At 47.2% G+C, this 22,072-nt stretch overlaps 4 protein-coding genes across 4 annotated transcripts; 2 read left to right on the top strand and 2 right to left on the bottom strand.

The window, feature by feature from the left end:
- Positions 1 to 7,128: 7,128 nt before the first annotated feature.
- Positions 7,129 to 12,058, bottom strand: MRS44_018900 (uncharacterized protein; the record flags this gene model as incomplete). The annotated part of the gene is made up of 3 exons (XM_065615403.1): positions 7,129 to 7,281; positions 7,335 to 11,713; positions 11,755 to 12,058. 3 exons carry the CDS (start codon positions 12,056 to 12,058, stop codon positions 7,129 to 7,131), a joined length of 4,836 nt encoding a protein of 1,611 aa, XP_065471475.1.
- A 644-nt stretch (positions 12,059 to 12,702) lies between these two features.
- Positions 12,703 to 12,921, top strand: MRS44_018899 (uncharacterized protein; the record flags this gene model as incomplete). The annotated part of the gene is made up of 1 exon (XM_065615402.1): positions 12,703 to 12,921. One exon carries the CDS (start codon positions 12,703 to 12,705, stop codon positions 12,919 to 12,921), a length of 219 nt encoding a protein of 72 aa, XP_065471474.1.
- A 1,556-nt stretch (positions 12,922 to 14,477) lies between these two features.
- On the bottom strand, positions 14,478 to 18,798 carry MRS44_018898 (uncharacterized protein; the record flags this gene model as incomplete). The annotated part of the gene is made up of 3 exons (XM_065615401.1): positions 14,478 to 14,515; positions 14,563 to 18,354; positions 18,399 to 18,798. 3 exons carry the CDS (start codon positions 18,796 to 18,798, stop codon positions 14,478 to 14,480), a joined length of 4,230 nt encoding a protein of 1,409 aa, XP_065471473.1.
- Positions 18,799 to 21,323: 2,525 nt separating this feature from the next.
- On the top strand, positions 21,324 to 21,933 carry MRS44_018897 (uncharacterized protein; the record flags this gene model as incomplete). Its single annotated transcript, XM_065615400.1, has 2 exons — positions 21,324 to 21,585; positions 21,812 to 21,933. 2 exons carry the CDS (start codon positions 21,324 to 21,326, stop codon positions 21,931 to 21,933), a joined length of 384 nt encoding a protein of 127 aa, XP_065471472.1.
- Positions 21,934 to 22,072: the final 139 nt, after the last annotated feature.

Raw genomic sequence — 22,072 nt, 5'->3', positions numbered from 1 at the left:
ACTCTACAACTGTTAGCCTGTTACCTACGGGATTGTTTGCGGTACCTAACCCTAACCCTAACCCTAACCCTAACCCTAACCCTAACCCTAACCCTAACCCTAACCCTAACCCTAACCCTAACCCTAACCCTAACCCTAACCCTAACCCTAACCCTAACCCTAACCCTAACCCTAACCCTAACCCTAACCCTAACCCTAACCCTAACCCTAACCCTACTTCCCTCTTACTTAATATAATTCTTTATTATAACCCCTTTTAACTTAATTCTTTTACTTAACTCTCTTTTTCCCTCTTTAATTTTACTTATTTATTTTTTTTTTAACTCTTTAATCTCTACTTATATATATTTAAACCTTCATATTTCTTACTTTTTTAATTACTCTCTTTTCTTTTTATTTCTTATTTCTCTTCTAATCTTAACTTATTTTATTTAATTTTTTTTTCTTATTTTTTTTATTTTTTCTTCTTTTATATTTTTAAATTAACTTAACTATTAACCCTCATTATAATCTTAACCCCTCCTCTTAACCCTTTATTATAAATACTTAACCCTAACCCTTAACTTAATTACTCCCTCTAACCCTCACTATAAATACTTAACCCTAACCCTTAACTTAATTACTCCCTCTAACCCTTATTATAAACCCTTAACCCTAACCCTTACTATAAACCCTTAACCCTAACTCTTAACTTAATTACTCCTCCTAACCCTCACTATAAACCCTTAACCCTAACCCTTAACTTAATTACTCCTCCTAACCCTTACTATAAACACTTAACCCTAACCCTTAACTTTATTACTCCCCCTAACCCTCACTATAAATACTTAACCCTAACCCTTATTATAAACCCTTAACCCTAACCCTTACTATAAACCCTTAACCCTAACCCTTACTATAAATACTTAACCCTAACCCTTATTATAAACCCTTAATTCTAACCCTTATTATAAATACTTAACCCTAATCCTTAACTTAATTATTACTATTAATCTTAATAATAACGTAATTATACTTTAATATATTCTTCTCTCTTCTTTTTTACTTTAAACTTCATTAAACTCTTTTCTTTATTATCTCTCTTCCCTTACTAAATACCTACCTTAACCTTCTTTTTTCCTTTCCCCTACTCCTCTAAACTCTCTTCTTCTTATATTACCTAAACCCCTTACCTCTTTAATAACTCTACTCCTCTTTTTCCCTTCTCTACCCTCTCCTACCCTCTTCTTAACTTAACCTTACCTTCCCTTTATACTCTCCCCTCCCTTTAACCTCTATAACTACTCTTTTTACTTTCCTCTTAACTACCTTTTACCTAAATAATCCCTACTCTCTTACCTTAACCTACTTTTACTCCTCTTTCCCTTTTCCCTTCTTTCCCTAACTCTATATACCTTACTCTCCCTTCTTTTACTTCCTTCTTCCCCTTAACCTAATACTTATTAATTATCCTTTCTCTCCTCTTTCTTTCTTTTTCTTTTTTAACCCTTTTTTCTTTTCCCCTAAATACTTACCTACCTAACCCTTATTCTCTTTTTTCCTCTTACTCCTCTCACCTCTTCTTTCTTTACTACTTACCCCTTTACCTCACCCTTTTATAACTACTTATTCTACCCCTACTCCTACCCCTACCCCTGACCCTTACTCCTATACTCACACTCACCACCTACCCCTAATACTTTAACTCACTTCTAACCCTAACCTTTTAACTTACTTTACCTTCTTTTTATATTTACTTACTTTCTTAATTACTACTCTTTCTCCCCCTTAACTCTAAAACTCTTTACTCTTTACTTCTTACTTATAAACTATTCTTACTATAAACCCCTTTAAATCCCTTTCTCTTTCTTATTCTCTTTAACTTATTATAACTTCTTAATAAACTCTTTTCTTTCCCTTCCCTTCTAACCTCTCTCTTCCTCTTCCTCTTCCTCTTCTCTACTTAAATACTCCCTTTAAATTTCTCCCCTTCTTTTCCCTAATATCTTTAAATTAACCTCCTCCCATACTACTTAAAACCTCTTATTTCCCCAATACCTTTACTAACCTTAATACTTAATAACTTTATTACTCCTTCTCCCTTCTTTCTCTATTAACCCCCTCTTTTAAATACTTTTTAATATTACTCTACCTTCCTCTATACCTTAACCCCTCCCTTGCCTCTTTTACTTCTCCCCTTTAACCTAAATAACTTACTTTCTCCCCTCTATTACCCCTTTAACCTTACCTTTTCTTTTTATAAATAACCCCCTTTTAAACCCACTTAATAATACTTCTTTCTAAACCCTATTCCTAACCCTTAATTTCCCCTTAACTTTTAAAACTACTTTCTTTACCTAAAAACTCTTTCTTTATCTTCTTCTCTTAAACTTAACTATTACTAACTATAAAATAACCCTACTCTATTAACTACTCCTCTAAACTTACCTCTTTCCCCTTTAACCCCTATTAACCCTTTATTCTTTACTTTACTACCTAACTTTTCCTTCTCCTTATTAAACTTCTTTAATTCCTCCTTATAACTATTAACCCCCTTTTAACCCCTCTTATTACTCTCTTTTATATACTAATTACTTTTTACTTTTCTTACCTTACTTATAAAACTTACTCTAATTATACTTAATTATTACTTTTACTTATAAAACTAATCCCTTATTTTATTTTATCCCCTTACCCTATATATACTTTTTACCCTCTTTAACTCTTATTTATATTTTTATATCCCTAATATATTAAACTTAAATTAATTTACTTATATTTTATTTTATTTCTTTTTATTATATATATATATATTTTTTTTTAATTAATTAATAAAATAAAAACTAATTTTATTTAAAACTTACTTAATTTCTTATTTTCTTACTACTATAACCTTTATAATTAATTTTAACTTTTAACTTAACCTCTTACTTTATTACCCTTTTATATTTCTTACCTTAATACTTAACTTAATTATTTTACCCTTACCTTTTACCCTCTTTACCTACTCTTTTATACCTCCTTTCTATTAATTATAACTTTTTTACCTTTTTTATTATTTCCTTCTTTAATATTTATCTTTTTATATTTCTTTTTTTATTTTTTACTTTATTTCTTTTACTCTTTATTACTCTTACCTTTTATACCTACTTACTTATACCTTCTTTTTAAATATTATTTTTCTTATATTAATTATTACTTACCTCTATATTATTTATTAACCTCCTTTTATATTTTTTTCTCTTTTTATTCCTTTTAACTCTTTCCTTAACCTAACCCTTCTATAATATACTTACCCTCCTATTCTATCCTTATATTTTACTTAATAAATAAATAACTTCTCTTACCTTTTTTAATACCTTTTAACTTTATCCTTATAATCTTTTTTATTTTAATATTATTTATTCTCTTAAATATCTTAATAATTATACTTCTTTTCTTAACCTAATATAACTATAAAATACTTATAAACTACTTCGCCTTATTTATACTTCTTCTTACTTATTATTTCTCTTTTTATTTCTTTTACCTTATTTTATACTTTAATTTACTCTTACTTTAACTTTAACTTTATTTTCTTATCTTATAATCTTAAATAAAATACTAAAAAACTCTTAATTATATTACTTTGCCTATTTACTTTTTACTTTAACTCTATAAATAATACTTTTCTACCTTTTACTAACCTTTATATTACCCCCTCCTCTTATGCTTTTACTTCTATGCTTTTCTATACCTAACCCTACCTAAACTATCTACTAACTTTATTAAACTTATTATAATAAATACCTATATTTCTTTTTTACTCTCCTCTTCTTATACTCTTAAATTATAAAATAAACTATATTAATCTTAAACTCCTTATATTTATATCTTTTACTTTACTCCTTAATTATTCTTACTTTCTTTTTTTCTTCCCTACTCTTAACCCTATATTAATAATTAACTATTAATAACTCGCTATAAAAAAACCCTACCCTACCTGCTTTCCTACCCTATACTTACTAACCTTTTTCTCCTTAATATAAACCCTTATCTTACTATCCTTCTAACACTCCTATTCTTTACTTACCTCTCTAACCCTTAACTAAACCTAATACTTAACTATATCTACCTTAATACTACCCTTACCTTCTGGATACCTAACTTACTACTTAACCCTTTCTTAATAACTCTATTTCTAACCCTCTTATATTCCCTCTTACCTTATTTAACCTTTCTTACTCCCCTTTTTATTTTTCTTTTTTTTCTTCTTCTTTTTATACCTTTTTACCCTTTATTATTTCCTTATCCTTTATTAACTAAAACCCTTCTCCTTTTTCTACCCCCCTTCTCTTTACTAACCCTCTTATAACCCTATATAAACTACTTAAAACTCTATTTTACTAACCTTTACTATATATATATATATCCCTATACCTAAACTATTTGCTCCTTCCTCGCCCTACTTTAATACTCTCCTTTTATTTTACTTCTTACTCTAACTAAACCTTCCCCTATTCTCTCCCTACTATTTTCCCCCTGCTTTATTATATTAAACCTAACTTAAAATAATATTTAAACCTTATACCTACTCCCCTACTAACCTATAACTCTTAATACTCTAATTTTTTACTTACTATTTATTTACTTTATATTATCTATCTTAAACCCCTTACTACTCTATCCCCTTAACCCCTATCCTAACCTAACCTACTTCTTACTTACCTCTAAAAACTACTCTTTTCTTTAATCCTAAAAACATAACCCTGACCCTGACGCTTCTAACCCTAACCCTAACCCTTAAAAACACCGCTAACCCTAACCTTAACGCTTGCTCCTGCCCCTAACCCTGATCTCTGACCCCTATTCCTCCTTTATATGTCTTCCTATATAACCCACTCCACCACTTCTTATCCCCCGATCTACCTGATTACCCGCTAACCCTATCCTGCCATATTTCCCCGATTACTTCCATCTATCTGATTGCTTGATTACATTGCTTGATTATATTGCTTGATTACACCGCCTCTCCCTGATTACATGCTTAACCATGCACTATCTTAATGACTTGATTACCTTGTCTCTGTATGATGACTTGATTACCTCGCCTCTGTATGATGACTTGATTACCTCGTCTCTGTATGATGACTTGATTACCTTATATCTCCTTGATTACTTGATTACCTTGTATATAACCCCGCTCTAAACCCTGCCTAACCCTCAACCCATGCGTCTACACACAATCGATCCACTATTATCGTGTCGCTACTGCTCTGCTAACGCCTTCCTTATATTACATCCATCCATCCTCAAAATTACAATGCTTACCCTCTATAACTCGCACCGTGTTTTCCGTCTAACCTATTGCACCTATGATCAACCCCTATCTTATATAACCATTAACCTCCACCTCACCTGCCAATATGTTTTTCTTCTACGCCTATACATATCTCTCTCTTTGCTCTACTCCCTTCACTCAACCCCGTTATATCTCTCAACCCATGCCTCGATTCGTTATACGCTGCTTCATTTTCCCTCTTAACCCTACCTACTCGCTCAATCACACCAATATCACAAATCTAATGCGACTACAACCCACTAAAACTCACCTTTATACCTCGACCCCTTACGCCTCATCGCACCGCGGCTCAACCCATAAACCTCTCCTTCTTAATCATTCCTTCCCCAACTTCACTGCCTTTCTCCGTGAACAATTGCCACACCCCCGACCTTTTCTTCGCACACGCATCTATTCCCTGCTCAACATCCTCGTCGTCATCATATCCTCCCTCCTTACATACATTGCAACACCTACTTCACTCGTCCAACTCTGCCTCAAAATCCGTCGCATCTTGCGCCTCCTTTATCACATCCAACGCTCGCCCCGTCTCTATCTGCCGGATCAACCTCCTGCTTCTCTCATAATTCGCCTCGATATCGCCACCCTCGCCCTCGCTATCTTCTCTTCGTCTTCACCTTCTCCATCGGCCCATGATATATCCCTCACCTATGCCTATGTCTTCATCTAATCCTCAACGCCCGCTCGCTATAAACATCGCAATGCTCTTCTTCGCCTACCTCGCACCTTGCTCGCCTTACCCTCTTCTCTTCCCTCTACTTTACTTCCCCTCCTCGCCTCCTTTCCCCTTGTTTATCTCCCCGCTTATTATTGCCTCACTTGCCTCATCTCTTTCTCTTTCTCTTACCTCATCTCCTCCTCAAATATCCCTTGGTCACATACATCGCATGCGTCATATATCTCTTAGTCGCATGCCTCTTTGGTTGCATCTCGTCTATAAATCCGCCTCCCCTCTCTTCTCAAACTCTCACCTCAATTCTTCCTTTCTCCCTCCACCACCGACCGAAACCATTGCCTACGCTCGGACTTTCGACATCTCGACCGCAACCCCTCGGCCGTCGCCCCTCCGTTTAAAACCACCTCACTCTCGAAACTCGGTATTTCACCTCTATCCCTTGCCTCGGCTCTCTATGGCCGTATCTGGACCTCACTCCCCCTAACTATATTCATAAACTACTCCCCTATCCTTCTCTTTAAACCCTTACCCTAATTTTATTCTTAAATCTATCTCTCTACTTATATTTATAATTATTCTTTTATTTTTATTTTTATTTTTATTTTTATTTTTATTTTTATTTTTATTTTTATTTTTATTTTTATTTTTATTTTTATTTAATTTTTCTATTTTATTTATGTTTTATATAACTATTCCTTTATTATATTTATTAATTTATTTATTTAACCCCTTTTATATAAAACCTTTTTATTTTTTCTTTTATTGCCCTTACTATCTAATTATATATATTTCTTTTAAAAAACTCTCTTATTTATATTTCCTTATTTACCTCTTAGCTTCTTATCCCTCCTTCTCTTGCCACTGCCTCTCCAAACTCACTACTACTTGACATACCCTACTTGCTTGAATCCCGCCGCCTATGCCTCCACCCCATTCAATCAACTCCCCCAACCACTCGAATAATCTACCCATCTGCTCGCTATCTACCTCATCAATCACCTCACCTATCTTCCGCCCTACCTCCCTTAACCACCAGTCTATATCCCGCACCCACTGCACTGCCATGATCTCAAATAATACCCCCTTATACTGACATGTCTTGCCCCTTGCCCTCCTAAATAACCTCTCATCATCACCCGCCGCTTCCCACTGCTCGCATATATCTTGTGGTAACCCGCAGTTGAAACACGCCGAGTAATCCGCGAATCGCTTCAACTCCATCATCGCCTCCTCTGCCCGCGTTATGCTCGCCCTCACCTTCCGCCACTCCTCTGACCCCTTCCATCTACATGCCTCCATCTCATGATACACATCCTCTACACCCTCGCACCTGCATACACTGCAGCTTCCACTCCAATCTGCCAGCATGTTCTCGAACATGATGACCTCCCCTGCCTCCCGCATTGCCTTTGACCTCCTCTCCACCTCTCGCTGCTGCACCAACCGCTGACTCCTCTCATAATCCAGCGCTGCCTCTGCCTCTGCCTCTGCACTTGACCCCTCGTCAACGTCCGTGATCCCCATCATGTCGCGACGATCCGCGATCTCTCTTTCCACCTGCTCCGCCTCGCATATATCACACATCTCCTCCTCATCCACGCACCCAAACCTGTCAATATTGCCATCCATCTCCCGATCAAGCACTTCTCGTCGACAACACTTGCCCTCGACGAACTCGACCGCATCCCTATCCCACTCCCACTCGTCCTTCTTCCCCTGCCGCTGCTGTTCCCACCTCTTCTTCTCTGCCTCCTGCTCGAGCCACGCCCGCCGTATGACCACCACTGACTCGCTCCTCTGCCCGTCTCGCCCTCCTCGTCCACTCTCCTGCACAAAGTTCTCCAGCGTCCGCGGCATCCCCACGTGCACGACTAATCGCACCTTGCCATCGTCGATGCCCAACCCCAACGCATTCGTCGCCGTGATCCATCCCTCCTCACCCCCGCTGCTGCTCATCCACTCCTGCAACCGCCGAGCCTTCTCTGCCGAGTCACCGGCTCCGCGCCAGTACGCTATGCAACCCAGCCTCTCTGAAACCATTTGCACTCGCCGGATGGTTCCCCCGTACACAATCACCTTGCCCTCGCCGTGTGCCTCTGTCCACTGCCGGACAATCTCGCACGCACGCTCCACTGCCTCTTCGTCTTCACCATCATCCCCATCCCCTCCTTCCTCCTCGCCCTCCCGGTTAACCCTGACAACAACACTACTACCACCACCACCGCCGCCGCTGCTCTTTATCATCCTCCTGCGGCCGGTATTCATCGAGTTCCTCCTCGTCTCCTGCTCCTTGCCCTCCACGACGTCGACGCTATACCGTATGTTTCGCCGCGTTGTTCGCTCCCTGAATATGTGCACCCGATCCAGCGTGAACTCCATCGCTTTGAACAACGCACTCTCGTCCGTCGGCTTCAACGTTGCCGTCAAGCATATCACGGGCACGCCAAAGTCACGGAGCGTCTGGCCTAGTCGCTTCATCTTTGGCCGGAACTTCTTGCTGCACCGCAACACCGTGTGACACTCGTCCACGACGACCCGGTCAAGCTTGTGCTGCCCGTGCATTCGCTCCACAAACGTCCGGAACCCCTTGGTGACGGCCGACTCGGGCGTGATAAACACCAACGCCGCCGCTCGCTGGACGACACCGCGGCTCTTCCACACGTACGCGTCGATGCCCGACCTCATACACCTCGACACCATGTCATCCTGCAGCGACACCAGCGGCGACACCACCACCGTCACCCCATCCGGCGTGCAGTACGCCGGGAGCATGAACGTCAAGCTCTTGCCACCCCCCGTCGGCGTCACCTGCACGATGGGCCAGTAACCACGGGTGACGGCGTGGATCACCGCCTCCTGTAACCCCCTGAACTCGGCCCCCGGTCCCATCATCTGCTTGAGCTGCCCCCGCATGTCGGCCCGGTGCAGCCGGTCGAAGCGCCTCCGCCGCATGCCGTCCCGCTCGTCGTCGATGGCGTATCGGCCCCGCTTATCCCCGATGCCCAACTCCGTCCGGTCCTCCGCCCCGAAGCCGAAGAACCGGTGCCACTGCATGCTGATCATCCGGAACCCCTCCCGCCGCTTCATCGTCCCCAGATCTCCCTGCCCGTACAACCTCGCGTATGCCAACCCGGCGATGTGTGACCCGTGCCCGGCCTGCATATCATACATGCTGTCGGCAAAGCCACTGCCCTCATCGTTGTTGTCGTCAAACCATTCGTCCCCGTCCGGCTTGAACGCCTTGTTGAAGTACCGGTTGCTGATGCCGATCGCGATGTGCCGCCAGCCACTGATGTTGAGCTCTTGGCCGGAGAACTGTGAGCTGTAGCGCTGTATCACCCGTCGGGCACGGTCGTTCCCCCACTTGCGCTCGCTGAACCAGTCCATGAATGCGGCCTCCTCCTCCATCATCATCTCGTTCTCGCTCTCCTCCTCCTCCACCGTTAACCCCCCGGGCTCTCGGTTCACCCTCTTCACATTCCACACCCGCTTCTTATCCTTCCGCCCGTCTTCACTGACCACTTGGTCGGCCCACAAGAACGCACTCCGCCGGCGCTGCTGCTTCACCCTGCCCTGCACCGCCTGCCACCACGGCAGCACCAGCCACATATACCACACCAGCAGCTCTCCGACCTCGCGTGGCAAGTACCGGTGGATGACCTTGACGGTGCCCGACCTGCGGTAGCCCTTGTGGTACATGGTCACGAAGCACACCATCCCCTCGTGGATGAATATGTTCCTGACGCCGCCGTTGGCCGTGTTCCACATCCGGATCCCCATGAGCTCGGTTGACCGTGCCGGCTGGCCCCCGAGCATATGCATCAGCATCAGCAACTGCCCCCGGAACTGCTCGACCAGCCGTCCATACTCGCGCACTGCAGCTTCTCGGTATACGCTCTGGCCGGCTTCCGACATGGTCGTCCACGCCTCCCGGGCGGCCGGCGAACCCTTGATCTGGTCCTTGACCCAACCCTCCCCTCGCCTGACCCAATCCGCGTTATCCTCGTTGCTCAAGAATGAATGATCTAGCATGGTCTCGCCGTGCCGGTCCTCTATCCTCGACCATGGTATGCGCGGCAGTGACCGGGGTAAACCTTCACCCTCCTCTTCAGCCATCACATCATACTCTCCTCCTCCTCCCATCACCTCATGCTCCCCCCCTTCACCTGCCGTCACCTGCCTCAGCTCTCTCGTCCTTGCCCTGCCCTGCATCTTCCTCTGGCACCCCACCTTGCCCACGACCAGCTGGGCCAATGTCTGCCGCGTGTGCAACAGCAAATTGTGCAGCATGTCCGATATCTCATACATCCTGAACTTGATGCTGCCGTGGATGATCTGATCACCCCTCCAGTCGATCGTCTCTCTGCCCGGAGTCGTGAAGTGGATGTGCATGCCGTATGCGCGCGTGTTCAAGATCCAATTCATCGGTGTCGGGTCAGCGGCTACCCCCTCTGGAGTCCGGATCATGAACTGCAACATCTTGTGCCGCACGATCCTGAACAGTCCCTCGGCCTCCTCCCTCGCCTGGCGGGCAGTCATGTACTGCCGCAGCTGTGTCACCTGCGCCTCCCGCTCCAGCATGGATTGGTACAGCACCAGATACCTGGCCACCTTGATGACGGCCGAGTATATCGGCGTGTACTTCCCCACCGGCACCCAGCCACGACCCTCTCGGTCTATCCCCATGACGGCCAACGCACTAATAATAATATTCTCGTAGTGGTTGCCGGTCTTGAACGGATGATCGAGAAACTGCACAACCAAATCGAGACAGCCACGCTGCAGCTGGGCATCGCTGTACTGTCCCGTGGGCTGAACCCCGTGCCTAGTGGCGTACGTCACGGCTCGGCTGAACTCCTTCCACAGCTCCTCCTGCCGGATGGTCATGCGGTATGGTGGCCTCTTTCGCTCGACGGATGGCGTCTCGCTGGACCTGCGACTGTGGTTACTGCTGCCGCCGTCGCTCTCTCCGTCACTGAACGGACCACGCTGCTGCTGCTGCTGCTGCTGCTGCTGCTGCTGCTGCTGCTGCTCGTCGCCTTCCTCCTCGTCGCCGGCAACACTCCAACCCGGGCCCTCTAGCCGCCGCCAGATGATCATCAACGTCATCCACCACGCCTTGTAACGCTGCCACGCGTCTGGCTCCATCAGCCCCTGGAACGGGTCGTTCGTCGTGATGGAACCTTCCTTGCGCTGGACCTCAAACAACTCGGCCGTGCCGGGATGACAACGACTCGCAGCGGCGTACGCACTGTCCAGCACGCGTTCGAAAACCTCCCACATCTTCTGCAGCACGGGCTCGTCGGGTCGGATCGGCTGCATGACCTCGAGCATATGGTCGGGGTTGATGCCTTCGAGATGGTGGGCCCAACCGCATCGCATTATCCAGCTGTTGGCCTCCCACTTGTCGTGTATGCCCTGGATGTCCTCTCTGGCCTCTGTGGTGAATGCCTGCGTATCTTCGTGGTACATTCGATCTATGTCGGCGGCCGGGTTCTCATCGTGACCTTGACTGTCATGATGGTCTTCGTGCCCCCCTCGTCGACCCGGCCAACTTCGAACCATCGGTTGCCGTACCCCCAATGACAAATCCGTTGGCACTGAACCCCAACCCTCCATGGCACGGGATCCTGCTCTCGCCGAGTACCCCGCCGCGTGCTGCCGGTCCTCTTTGGGCCATTGGTTAAACCATGCTGCTCCCGATAATGCTTCCTTATCTGAACTGTATCTCGGACGACGTATGGGCAATGTTGGCAACCTAAGCCGTCGTTCTTTGGCGGCTTGATATATACAATCGGGCCGGTCGTGGGCGGCGGCAGAGCCCAACAGCGTAACTCGGCCTGATCCTTGGCAACACCGTCCATCGTCATGATGGCTGCATTGATCCTCTTCCGGTCCTTGCGATCAATCTGCGAATGCTTGGACTTCAGATGGTTCATAACCTCGCTGGCGATGATGCCAATGCTGCAACTCTTACAGATGACGAACGGGTACTCGTCCAAGTAGATAAATGGCCGGATGCTGGGCATAGAGCTGCCTAAGTTGCCTTGCTGGTTCGTCATGGTGTCTTATAGCTGGCTCCTAAGTAAATGATTGCCGTGTTGATATGTTATAAACTGTAGATATAATGTTTTATGGGGTAAGAATAAAATGGAAGCTGGTCTTATTTTTTATTTGGGTTTATATATTTGTGGCGTTTATGAAACTCGACTTGAAGTTGCTTTTGCTGGTTGCTATAGAACCATGCTTACTACCTATACTAAGCCTACTAATCACCTATTAAATATAGCATATAGTTATATATTAATAAAGCTTCTTTATAGTAAACTTGACTATATTTCTGCCTTATGCTTTCTAGTATATTACCCCTTGGTCGCATATCGCTCGGTTATATATCTCTTGATCGCGTATCTCTTGATTGCATCTCTCTTGATGGCATATTTTTTGTTCGCATGACTCTTTGTTCACATGTCGCCTATAAAAACTTCTCTTATCTCTCACCTCTTGCCTTCTTCTTCTTCCCTCCCTCATCGTCATACTCACATCGACCAGCCCGGCTTAATACTAGCAACCTCAACCATAATCCATTTCACCCGTCTCCATAGTCACCCCTTTCGATCCAACATCAACTCTCTTGCAACGGGTAATAACCTCTTGTCTACTATGCGGCAATTAGCGCTAACTTCTGCTCAAGTCGTCTGTCGAAATGCCTGCCCTTGTACCTATCGGCCCTCTCGCCGTGGCCGCCACCTTTGACCACGGCACTCTCACTCTGCGCTTCGGCCTCGGCTTTCCGGGCTTCTATGCCATCGTCTACATCAGCATCGGCTTCCCCCTGCGGCCCGGCCTTTCAACGTCGCCTTTCTTCTTCACCCTGCAAACTGGATGCAACTGCGCTGGATCTGGCATTATAGCTACTACTTGACAACGAAATTCAACGCTGCTGTTACCCTCCTGCTGCACGCGTGCCACGTTTGACTTTATCACTAAATTGCCTCTTGCCTGCGCATAGCTTCTGCTATCTGCTATGTAGTCTCTCTCTCCTACTATTAGTATTTTACTGACAAGCTGGGCGACTTGCCTCTGTGATGTGCTGCTGCGCACAGACCACGTAATTCACCCAATAATATTACATGCTGCCCTCTGATTCTCCCCTCTCTTTCAACCACATCAAAAACTCCAGCATAACTTAAATCACTTACTGCTTAAGCAATTTAAGATATAATACCTTATAATCATATATATAGTATTGCATATAAGTTATCTTTAGATCCCTCTCTTTTTTATATTTTTTTCTCTTATAGTTTTCAAGAGTTCACCCCCCTCTATTTATCATGAGTTCGCCCCCCTGTCTTCAATAGCGCATTTTCCCCCAGTATGGTGATTTTCATAAGTTCGCCCCCGAACTCGCGTTGATGTATAGTTAGGATGCAACTGCGCTGGATCTGGCATTATAGCTACTACTTGACAACGAAATTCAACGCTGCTGTTACCCTCCTGCTGCACGCGTGCCACGTTTGACTTTATCACTAAATTGCCTCTTGCCTGCGCATAGCTTCTGCTATCTGCTATGTAGTCTCTCTCTCCTACTATTAGTATTTTACTGACAAGCTGGGCGACTTGCCTCTGTGATGTGCTGCTGCGCACAGACCACGTAATTCACCCAATAATATTACATGCTGCCCTCTGATTCTCCCCTCTCTTTCAACCACATCAAAAACTCCAGCATAACTTAAATCACTTACTGCTTAAGCAATTTAAGATATAATACCTTATAATCATATATATAGTATTGCATATAAGTTATCTTTAGATCCCTCTCTTTTTTATATTTTTTTCTCTTATAGTTTTCAAGAGTTCACCCCCCTCTATTTATCATGAGTTCGCCCCCCTGTCTTCAATAGCGCATTTTCCCCCAGTATGGTGATTTTCATAAGTTCGCCCCCGAACTCGCGTTGATGTATAGTTAGGTAACCTAGTCGAGAGAAATAAGCTATATAGTTTAATAATAGAATTTCTAACTCATAAACCAGATAATCAAGATTTAATTCCTAGTATAGCCTTTATAGGTTTTATTCTTTACCATATAGAGCCTTATTTTTCCCCCTTAATTATATTAATATAGGTTAGTCCTACCCTAGACCTTAACTTACCCCTATATATTACGTTTTTATCTTTTCTATCCCTTTCTTTATTTTTTCTTAAATTTTAACTAGAGGCTCTATAACTAACTACTATTTATCTATTATTAGCGGCGGGTTTCACCCAAGCTCGGCCAACAAAAGCGCTGCTACGCAGTTCGCCTGCGTACATCTACTGTCTCCCAGCGAGGCACTTTTACTAAGCCACAACATATACTCTTGACACGTCCTGAATGTCTGGTTAAAATGCTTCAGGAACCAATCGGTACGGCGTGGCCGGCTATAAGCCCCAAAACACAGAGGTATGACCATGTCTGGGAATCGACATGAACCATCTCCGTCATAGTCCGGGTCCGCCGCCCGACAGATCTCCTGTGGCTGATAGCACATCCAACAGACGGCATATAGATCCATCCACTCCTTACCCCGGCTTTTGCAGTCCCGAAGTGCCTTCTGCTTCGCTCGTATCCAATCATGGCGTCGCGCGCACGCTGCCGCTGCATGCTCAAACGGCTTCCCCTCCACCCGACAATATAGACAGCAGCCCATCATTGTCTCAAGATCCCTCTCGTATCGGCTCAGCACCTCATTGCAAACTCGGGCCTGGCGAAGAACCTCACTGGGCCCAGTAAAAACCATCTCGCTGGCCATGGAGCACTGTTCACCCTCACCCTCACCCCCGCTCGCTACTTCTTCCGCCTGGGGCTGCGGTAGATGGAACTCAAGATCGGTCGGCCGGCGTTCGATGTGGTGGTTGGGACAGACGCCGCAAAGCTCATCGCCTTCCATGCACCACCTCCAGTCCGACCGCACATCGAGGAATTGGCTCATGATGCCGCGCGAACACTGCTGCTGCGTGAGGTATAGCTGCATGGCCTCCTGGTCTGCCCCCAGCTGCCGGTCTAGCTGCGGTTGCCAGGCCGCGCTAAGTAAGACGATGGATTCTGCTACTTTGCCATCCCGACCGGCTCTGCCTGACTCCTGCGAGAATTCTGTCATTAGATTTGGGGCGCCGACGTGGATGACCCACCGGACGTGCGGATGGTCGAAGCCGGGGCCCAGCGCAGATGTGGCTACAACAGCAGGCGGGTCCGTAGCACTGAGCCACTGCTCGATGACCGCCCTCCTCTCCTCCTCCGTACCAGAGTCAGCCGTGTATGACGGGCACCCCAGCAGGTCGGCGAGCTCCGCCACGAGCTCTTTCGTCTGACAGTATAAGATGATCTTATCCCGTTCGCTCTCGAAGAGGTCCTTCCGGGTCCAGCAGGTTTGGACAAGACGAGCCGCCCTCTGGCACAAGGTGCCCAAGCCTCGCTCACGCCGTACGATGTACCGGATGTTCGGCCGATTCGTCGACTCCCTGACTATATGCGGCCGAACGAGCTTATTATGCTCTATAAAGAGCTCTTGGTAGTCTGGCGGGAGCGTCGCCGTCAGCCAGACTGTCTGCGTCTGAACCCGCCGCACGTACCAGCCCAGCTGCGACATGCACCGCCGATAGTCGTTCGCCGTGATGGTCAGGTGGCACTCGTCAATCACGATCCGGTCCAGCCGCTGTCGGTCCGCAAGTCGGTTGGCATACTCCAGGAAGCTTTCTGTGCAGGCGGCCTCGGCCGACATGATGACCAGCGGCGCCGACTTGGACGACCCTGGCGACCACACGTAGTGTTTCAACGCCACCTTGCCGAGGCGAACGAGCATGTTACCGCGGAGGGCCACCGTAGGTAATATCAAGATGGTCGTCGCAGCGCCTTCGAGCGCAGCACCAACCATCACTATTAGTGTCTTGCCTGATCCGGTCGCAAGGACAACGATGACCTGCTCGGCTGGTCGCGGGCCCAATGTCGCCAGCATGCCATCTCGCTGACCTGGGCGACGTAATTGCAGCCCCGGGTCGTTGTATAGCCTGCGAGCCACCTTCAGCAGGCCGTCCTCCTTCTGGGCCGGCCTTGTGCGAAACCGCGCCTTCTTGCAAGCATTGAGCAACCCCTGCGCCTGCGTCCCTGATACCGTATGCGGCCGCTTCCCCTGGAGAAGTTGATCGACCCGGAACAGGGAGCGCCAGCTCTGCGATGCACGGTAGGCGCGATGGAGCAGCGTGCTCATCGTCAGCGTCGTGCTGCCAGCATAGGCATGGTTGAACGTGCGGTAGCTGTGGTTGCTCATTCCGGCCAGGTCCGCGAGGGCCGCCTCATCCTCGACTTCCTCAGCTGCCGCGATCTCCTCTAGGTCAAAGTTGGCCCGCTCCTTGGCGCTGAACTTCTCCTTGGTGATAGAAGCAGCAGCCTGGCGCCACCACGCCACCTGGAACTGCGGTACCTCGGCGCGTGCGCAGGCCCTGCGAAGGCAAGAAGAGATCGTGGTGTCCCTCCAGACCTCGCCGTCCAGGCTCGACCACAGGTACGGCGACAGCAGAGCGCCGGGCTTTCTCTGACGAAGGAAGACCTGGCGCAGCGGCGGCACCAGAGCCAGATATGTCAAGAGCAGATCTCCAATCGCGCGGGGCAAGAAGCGGATGTTCTCCGTCTCGGCACCAACCTGTTCCTGGCTCTTGTGATACCGCACGTACACCATGACCATCTTCTCCCAGATTAATATGCATCGACGACGACCTGTGTTGGTGTAGGTGACGGAAAGCAGCTCCGGCGCCCGCAACGGAGGAGCCGGCGGAACATAGATGAGCGTCACCATCCGCTTCAGGAACTCTTGCACGTGCGCCTCGTAGCAGGCCATTGCCTTCGGACATAGGCTCAACCCGCCGGCCTGATCGGTCCGCACATAGACCCCTCGCAGCTCAGCCCTATGCTCGATCTGCCGGAGCAGGGCGTCCTGCGTTCCCTTTAGGATCTCGGCATTCCTCTCGTCCGTCAGCCACGAGCCGCCGTAGTCGTCGAGGTCCAGGTCGTCCTGTAGTCTCCACGCTTCGATTGGTGCAATATCATTCGCACCGAACAACAGCTCATCATACAGAAGCGAATGCGCCTGGCGAAACTCTGATACGACCAGCTGCGACACCTGTTCCATGTGTAGCTTGGTTCCCATGTAGTCGATCGTCTGGCCGTCGAGAGACCAGCGTGCCTGGTTCTTGGCGAAAGCCGTTCGAGATGCTGCGAAAAGGTAGAGCCGCCACTGCAGGATATGACCGAAGGGTGTCTCTGCCATCTGCTGGAAGTACTTTTTGCACATCTTCTCCAGCAGTTCGGGTATCCCGTCCTCGTCGTCCTGCTTGTGGAAGCACACGAAGTCGAACAGGATGAGCTGAGCAGTCCACGTGAGTGCGGATAAGTTGCTGTTGAAGTTGCCTGGTTCGTTCCAGACGCACCGTTTGCGCTGCTCGTCATCATTCGCCTCTCGCCGTGTAAAGGCCTTCTTCCGGCTGAGCATGGCGCAGAAGCTTAGTACCGCGGACCGGAACGGCCTGCTCCCGACTGTCTGGCAGATCAGGGATACGTAGAAGTTGCGAATGGCATGCTTCAGCTCAGCGTCGCGCTCCTCGTCATCTTCCTCATCGGCTGATTTTTCCTTCGCCATCTCGTCTTGTTCCCGCAGGGCCTCGATGATGCCTTCCATGGCTCGCTGCTGCTGAGGTGTTGGTTCGATGACGTCCCGCGGCAACACTTGGTCCTCATTCTCCCTCGTGAAGTGACCGTCCTCGCAGAATACGACCCGATAATAGTAGACGAGAAGCTGCTTCATCCTTCGGAAGTACGAGGTCAGCGAGGATTCGTTCTTAAAACTGCGGAACCCGCCGGGCTTGCCGCTGCTCGAGCCGCCGGCATCACGGAACTCATTCAACCTCTTGGCCCGCTGCTGCGTCATCTTCCGCTCGAGTGACTTATCGCTGCAGAGCTTGTAGGCGTCCCTGAGGACGGTCTCGGCCGCGACAAGGATGCGGATGAGGTCCGAGTTGTCCTCCCCTTCGCCGCCACAGTCCCCGCCTGGGAGCTTCTTCGGCGGCAGCGAGTACGACGACTGGATCTCGGCATCCCGGAGCCCCCGCATGTGGGCAGGGAACCCGGTATGGACGAGCCACGGGACTCGGTCCGCTCGTGACTCCCCGACGTCCTGCACAACCCCGGCCTGCTCCTCTAGGTCGCGGGATGCCTGGGCCAGATCCGCTTTTAGCTCATTGAATAGCTTCCCCTCCTCCTGTGACGGCGGCAGAAGGAATCTAAGGGCCGATACCTCCCCCGATGGCGATGACGATAACGAGGGTTCTTCAACGATGAAGTAATCGATGCGTCCCTTTGCCGTGAAATACGTCTGGAGCATGCAGCCTCTCCAGAGGGGACGGCCTCTCGGTGCTGCGAGGCCTTCATACCATGTGCTGGCATGTGCTGGTGCATCTTGGCGAGCCTCCGTGTGCAGTAGTTGCAGCCATCGCGCGTGCAGCAGTAATACCCGGTAAAGACAGCGAGGCCTTCGATCGGCCGGCAAGGTCTCGTCCTATCTGGCCTCCACTGACGGAGCTCCTCTACTGGGCGCAGGTCGTAACTCGATAAGAGCTCAATGGTCGTCCTTAGCTCCTCACCCCTCATTCGGTGCGGCTCGGCCCGCAGGTGGCTCCTCCAGCTTGCCGCCTTGGGGACTAGACACGTCCGGCATAGCCGGCAGACAACAACCCGGTGATCAGGGTCATAGCGGAGAATATCTAACCCCATGCTGTGAATACGCGGCATGAATATATGTATATGATGATCATAAATAGTATATAAATATTTGACGAGGATGATGAGGATGATGAGGATGCAAAGAGTAAGGAAGGAGGGAAGGGAACGCCAGTTCTTCATTTTACAATCTAGAGACCTTACCCCCTTTTTTTCACAAACCCTCCAGAAGCGCAAAGGCTAGTTATTCACCCTCCTTCGCTCTATACGTAAGCAAACACGAGGCTGACGGTGAGGCTTTTGAGTTAGATAACTCACAAGGGTAGGAATACACTCTTCTCCTTCTGACGGATGTCTCTTTTCACCCTTCGTTTTTTAGAATTATACTTCGAATTCGTTATTCTACAAGTATATGCATATCATATCCTCGTCCTCGTCGTCGTTGTAGTGGCTCGGCGTTTCGTATTGGTTTTTGCTTTTGTTCATTGCGACCCTGGCACCAGTTTTGGTCCAATCAGCTTATGGCCCTTTCACTTGAATCACCTTTCACTTCACTCAACGACCGCACGCTATCAAGCCATGTCATTTCCCACGCAAATTACGCTCTGCGAGGTACCTACGAACCTGACCGGGGTCTGACCTTTCACTGAAAGGTCGTCGAGCAATAGTGGCTAGTCAGCGGTTAGCCCTCACTACTTCTGCCTCTTGCTTTCGCCAACTCTAACGTCAGCGGTTAGCCCCTACTCTTACTACCGCCAACTCTAACACCAGTGGTTAACCTCTACTACTTCTACCGCTAACTCTAACACTAGTGGCTAGCCTCTATTACTTCTACCGCTAACTCTAGCGTTAGTGGTTAACCCTTACTCTTCTTCCTCGCTCCTTAGAGGTTAGCTTTACCCCCTTCGTACCAGAGAGGTTAGCTTCGCCTCCTCGGTGCCAGAGGTTAGACCTTCTTAACGAAGCCAACGTTAACTTTACTGCCTTTACTCCCTCTCTCTCCCTATTTCTTTCTAACCCTCCTCCTATTCTTTATCTTACCCTTTGACTCTAATAACTAATTACTTACCCTACCTAGCTTCTTCTCTAGCCCTTCCCTTCTGCAATTTAATACTTAACCTTCCCTCTTAGCTAAAAAACCTAAGAAGCCTTACTTCTACTCCCTATCTTTTTAACCTTGCCTTCTTACCCCTTGCTTATTACTAACCCTTTATAACCTCCCGCTAACCTTAACCCTTAGTTAAAGGAAAACCTAGGGTTAGGGTTAGGGTTATAAGTAAATAGGTAAATACTACCTTAACTACCCTCTATAAGCTCTTATAAGTACTTACCTCTCTCTTATGGTTATATATTTATCTTTTTTTTCTTACTTAAGGCTTAAAGCTTTAAAAAAGATTTTCTAACCCTAGGGTTAGGGTTATATACTTACTCTTATTTATCTCTCCCTTACCCTAGCGTTCTATATTTATATATATTTCCCTACCCTAGGGTTAGAATAATAAGATTATTTTCTACTTTATTTTTTTCTTTTCTATTATTCTTATTACCTCATTTTTTTCATCCTTTCTTCTCTTTGAATATCTATTAGTATTTTACTAATATTAACCTCTTTCTATATAATACCCCCTCTACCCTATTCTCCCCTTGGCCGTTACCGTTATGGCTGCCTGCTATGCCGCGTTGACTTGGTTACCCTGCCGTGGCCTTCGTGATACCCTCATGTGCCAGCCCCATCTCGACCTTGGTAACCTTGAGAGCGAAAAGGCGCTTCAGCTTAGTGGTCAGAGCGATCCCTCTGACTAAGGGACAGACCCGGCTTCGACTCTCCGAAGCGTCTAGCCAGCCTCAAAGACCTTTTTTTGCCCGTTATAATCATCTCACTTTTGCCTACCCTATACCGCCCCTTCCTTCTCTTTTTCTTCTTTTCTTCGACTTCTTTTCTTTTAATTTACGCTCAATCGATCTCTCATATAATTAAAGCTAGCTATTATTATAAACTCTTATTTATACATCTAATTTAATATCGTTGAGCGCTGCGTAAATAATCTGCCCACTATCGTAGCCGGCTCCCACAGGCAGATGCCCGCTTCTTGTGGATTTATCCCCCCCCGCTATTCTCTCTCTCTCGCACCTTTTTTCCTCTCTAATCACTATGATTATGCTGGATAAAACTTGCCTAGCTAGATGCGCAGATGCCCGAATGAGATTGCTTGCTCGACATCTAGTTTACTTGCATGCATCTCGTCACCTCTTAGTCTTGTGCCTCACCCTCGTATGCCTATCCGTCGTATATCCCTTGGCCGCATGCCTCTTCGTCGCATAACCTCTTGTGTGCATGCCTCTCTACTGGCATATCATATCATCTGTAAAAACTTCTCCTCTCTCTTTTCCTTCTTCCTCTTCCTTCTTCTTCTCGCATCCTTCGTCGTTACCTCCAGTCAACCGACGATACCTTGCGCACGCCTCTGCGATTCATCGACTCTGTCCATCCAGCCGAGAACAAACTCCCTCAATAGGTAATTTCTTTCCATTCATCATGCGGCAACTGGCGCTAACTACTGCTCTAGTCATCCGTCAAAATGCCTTTCCTCCTACCCATCGGCCCTCTCGCCATGGCCGCCACCTTCGACCATGCCACCCTCACTCTGCGCTTCGGCATCGGCTTCCCGGGCTTCTACGCCCTCGTCTACATCAGCATCGGCTTTCCTCTTGCCGCTCGCCCTTTCAACATCGCATTTCTTCTTCACCCCGCAAACTGGAAGCAACGAGACTGGAGCCGCTATCATAGCTACTACTTGACAACGAAATACAACTCAGTTATCGTCATACTAAATATCCCTCGTGACTTATTGCCTTTCTATTCCATCGTTTTTTATATATAACCACTTTGTGCTATATATCTATAAGCTTCCTCTTATACTAGTCGTGTTTTACTCATAACCATATAGTATTCCTCCTTGACATTAGGCAATGCATAGACTATATAATTCACCTAATGACATTATATATTGCTCTCTAATAGTCTCCCCTCTTTTACCCATATTAGAAATATCTACTCAACTTCAAGCCCTCAGGTTATTGGGAGACGCAGGTGGCCATCACCTCAGCAGCACAAGCATCATCATCTGCAAGGCCATCGTCACCATGTGCGAGGTGAAGCCGCGAGGAGGGAGGCGGGGCCATGCGTAAGGCACTGCCAGGCCTTAAAGATACATCATAAAGGCAGCCTAGAATACCGGCAGCCTCCCCCTTCCTTCCGGCATGTCATATCATATACGCAATGACTTACTATAAGCCTAGCCGTAAATGCCCCCCTTGGCAGTACCGA

This window comes from Fusarium solani, assembly GCF_023522795.1.
Source record: "Fusarium solani strain SB1 chromosome Unknown bctg00000017, whole genome shotgun sequence".
Lineage (NCBI taxonomy): Eukaryota > Fungi > Ascomycota > Sordariomycetes > Hypocreales > Nectriaceae > Fusarium > Fusarium solani.
The sequence above is the reverse complement of the archived record's forward strand: the minus strand, read 5'-3'. Positions and strand labels throughout refer to the sequence as shown.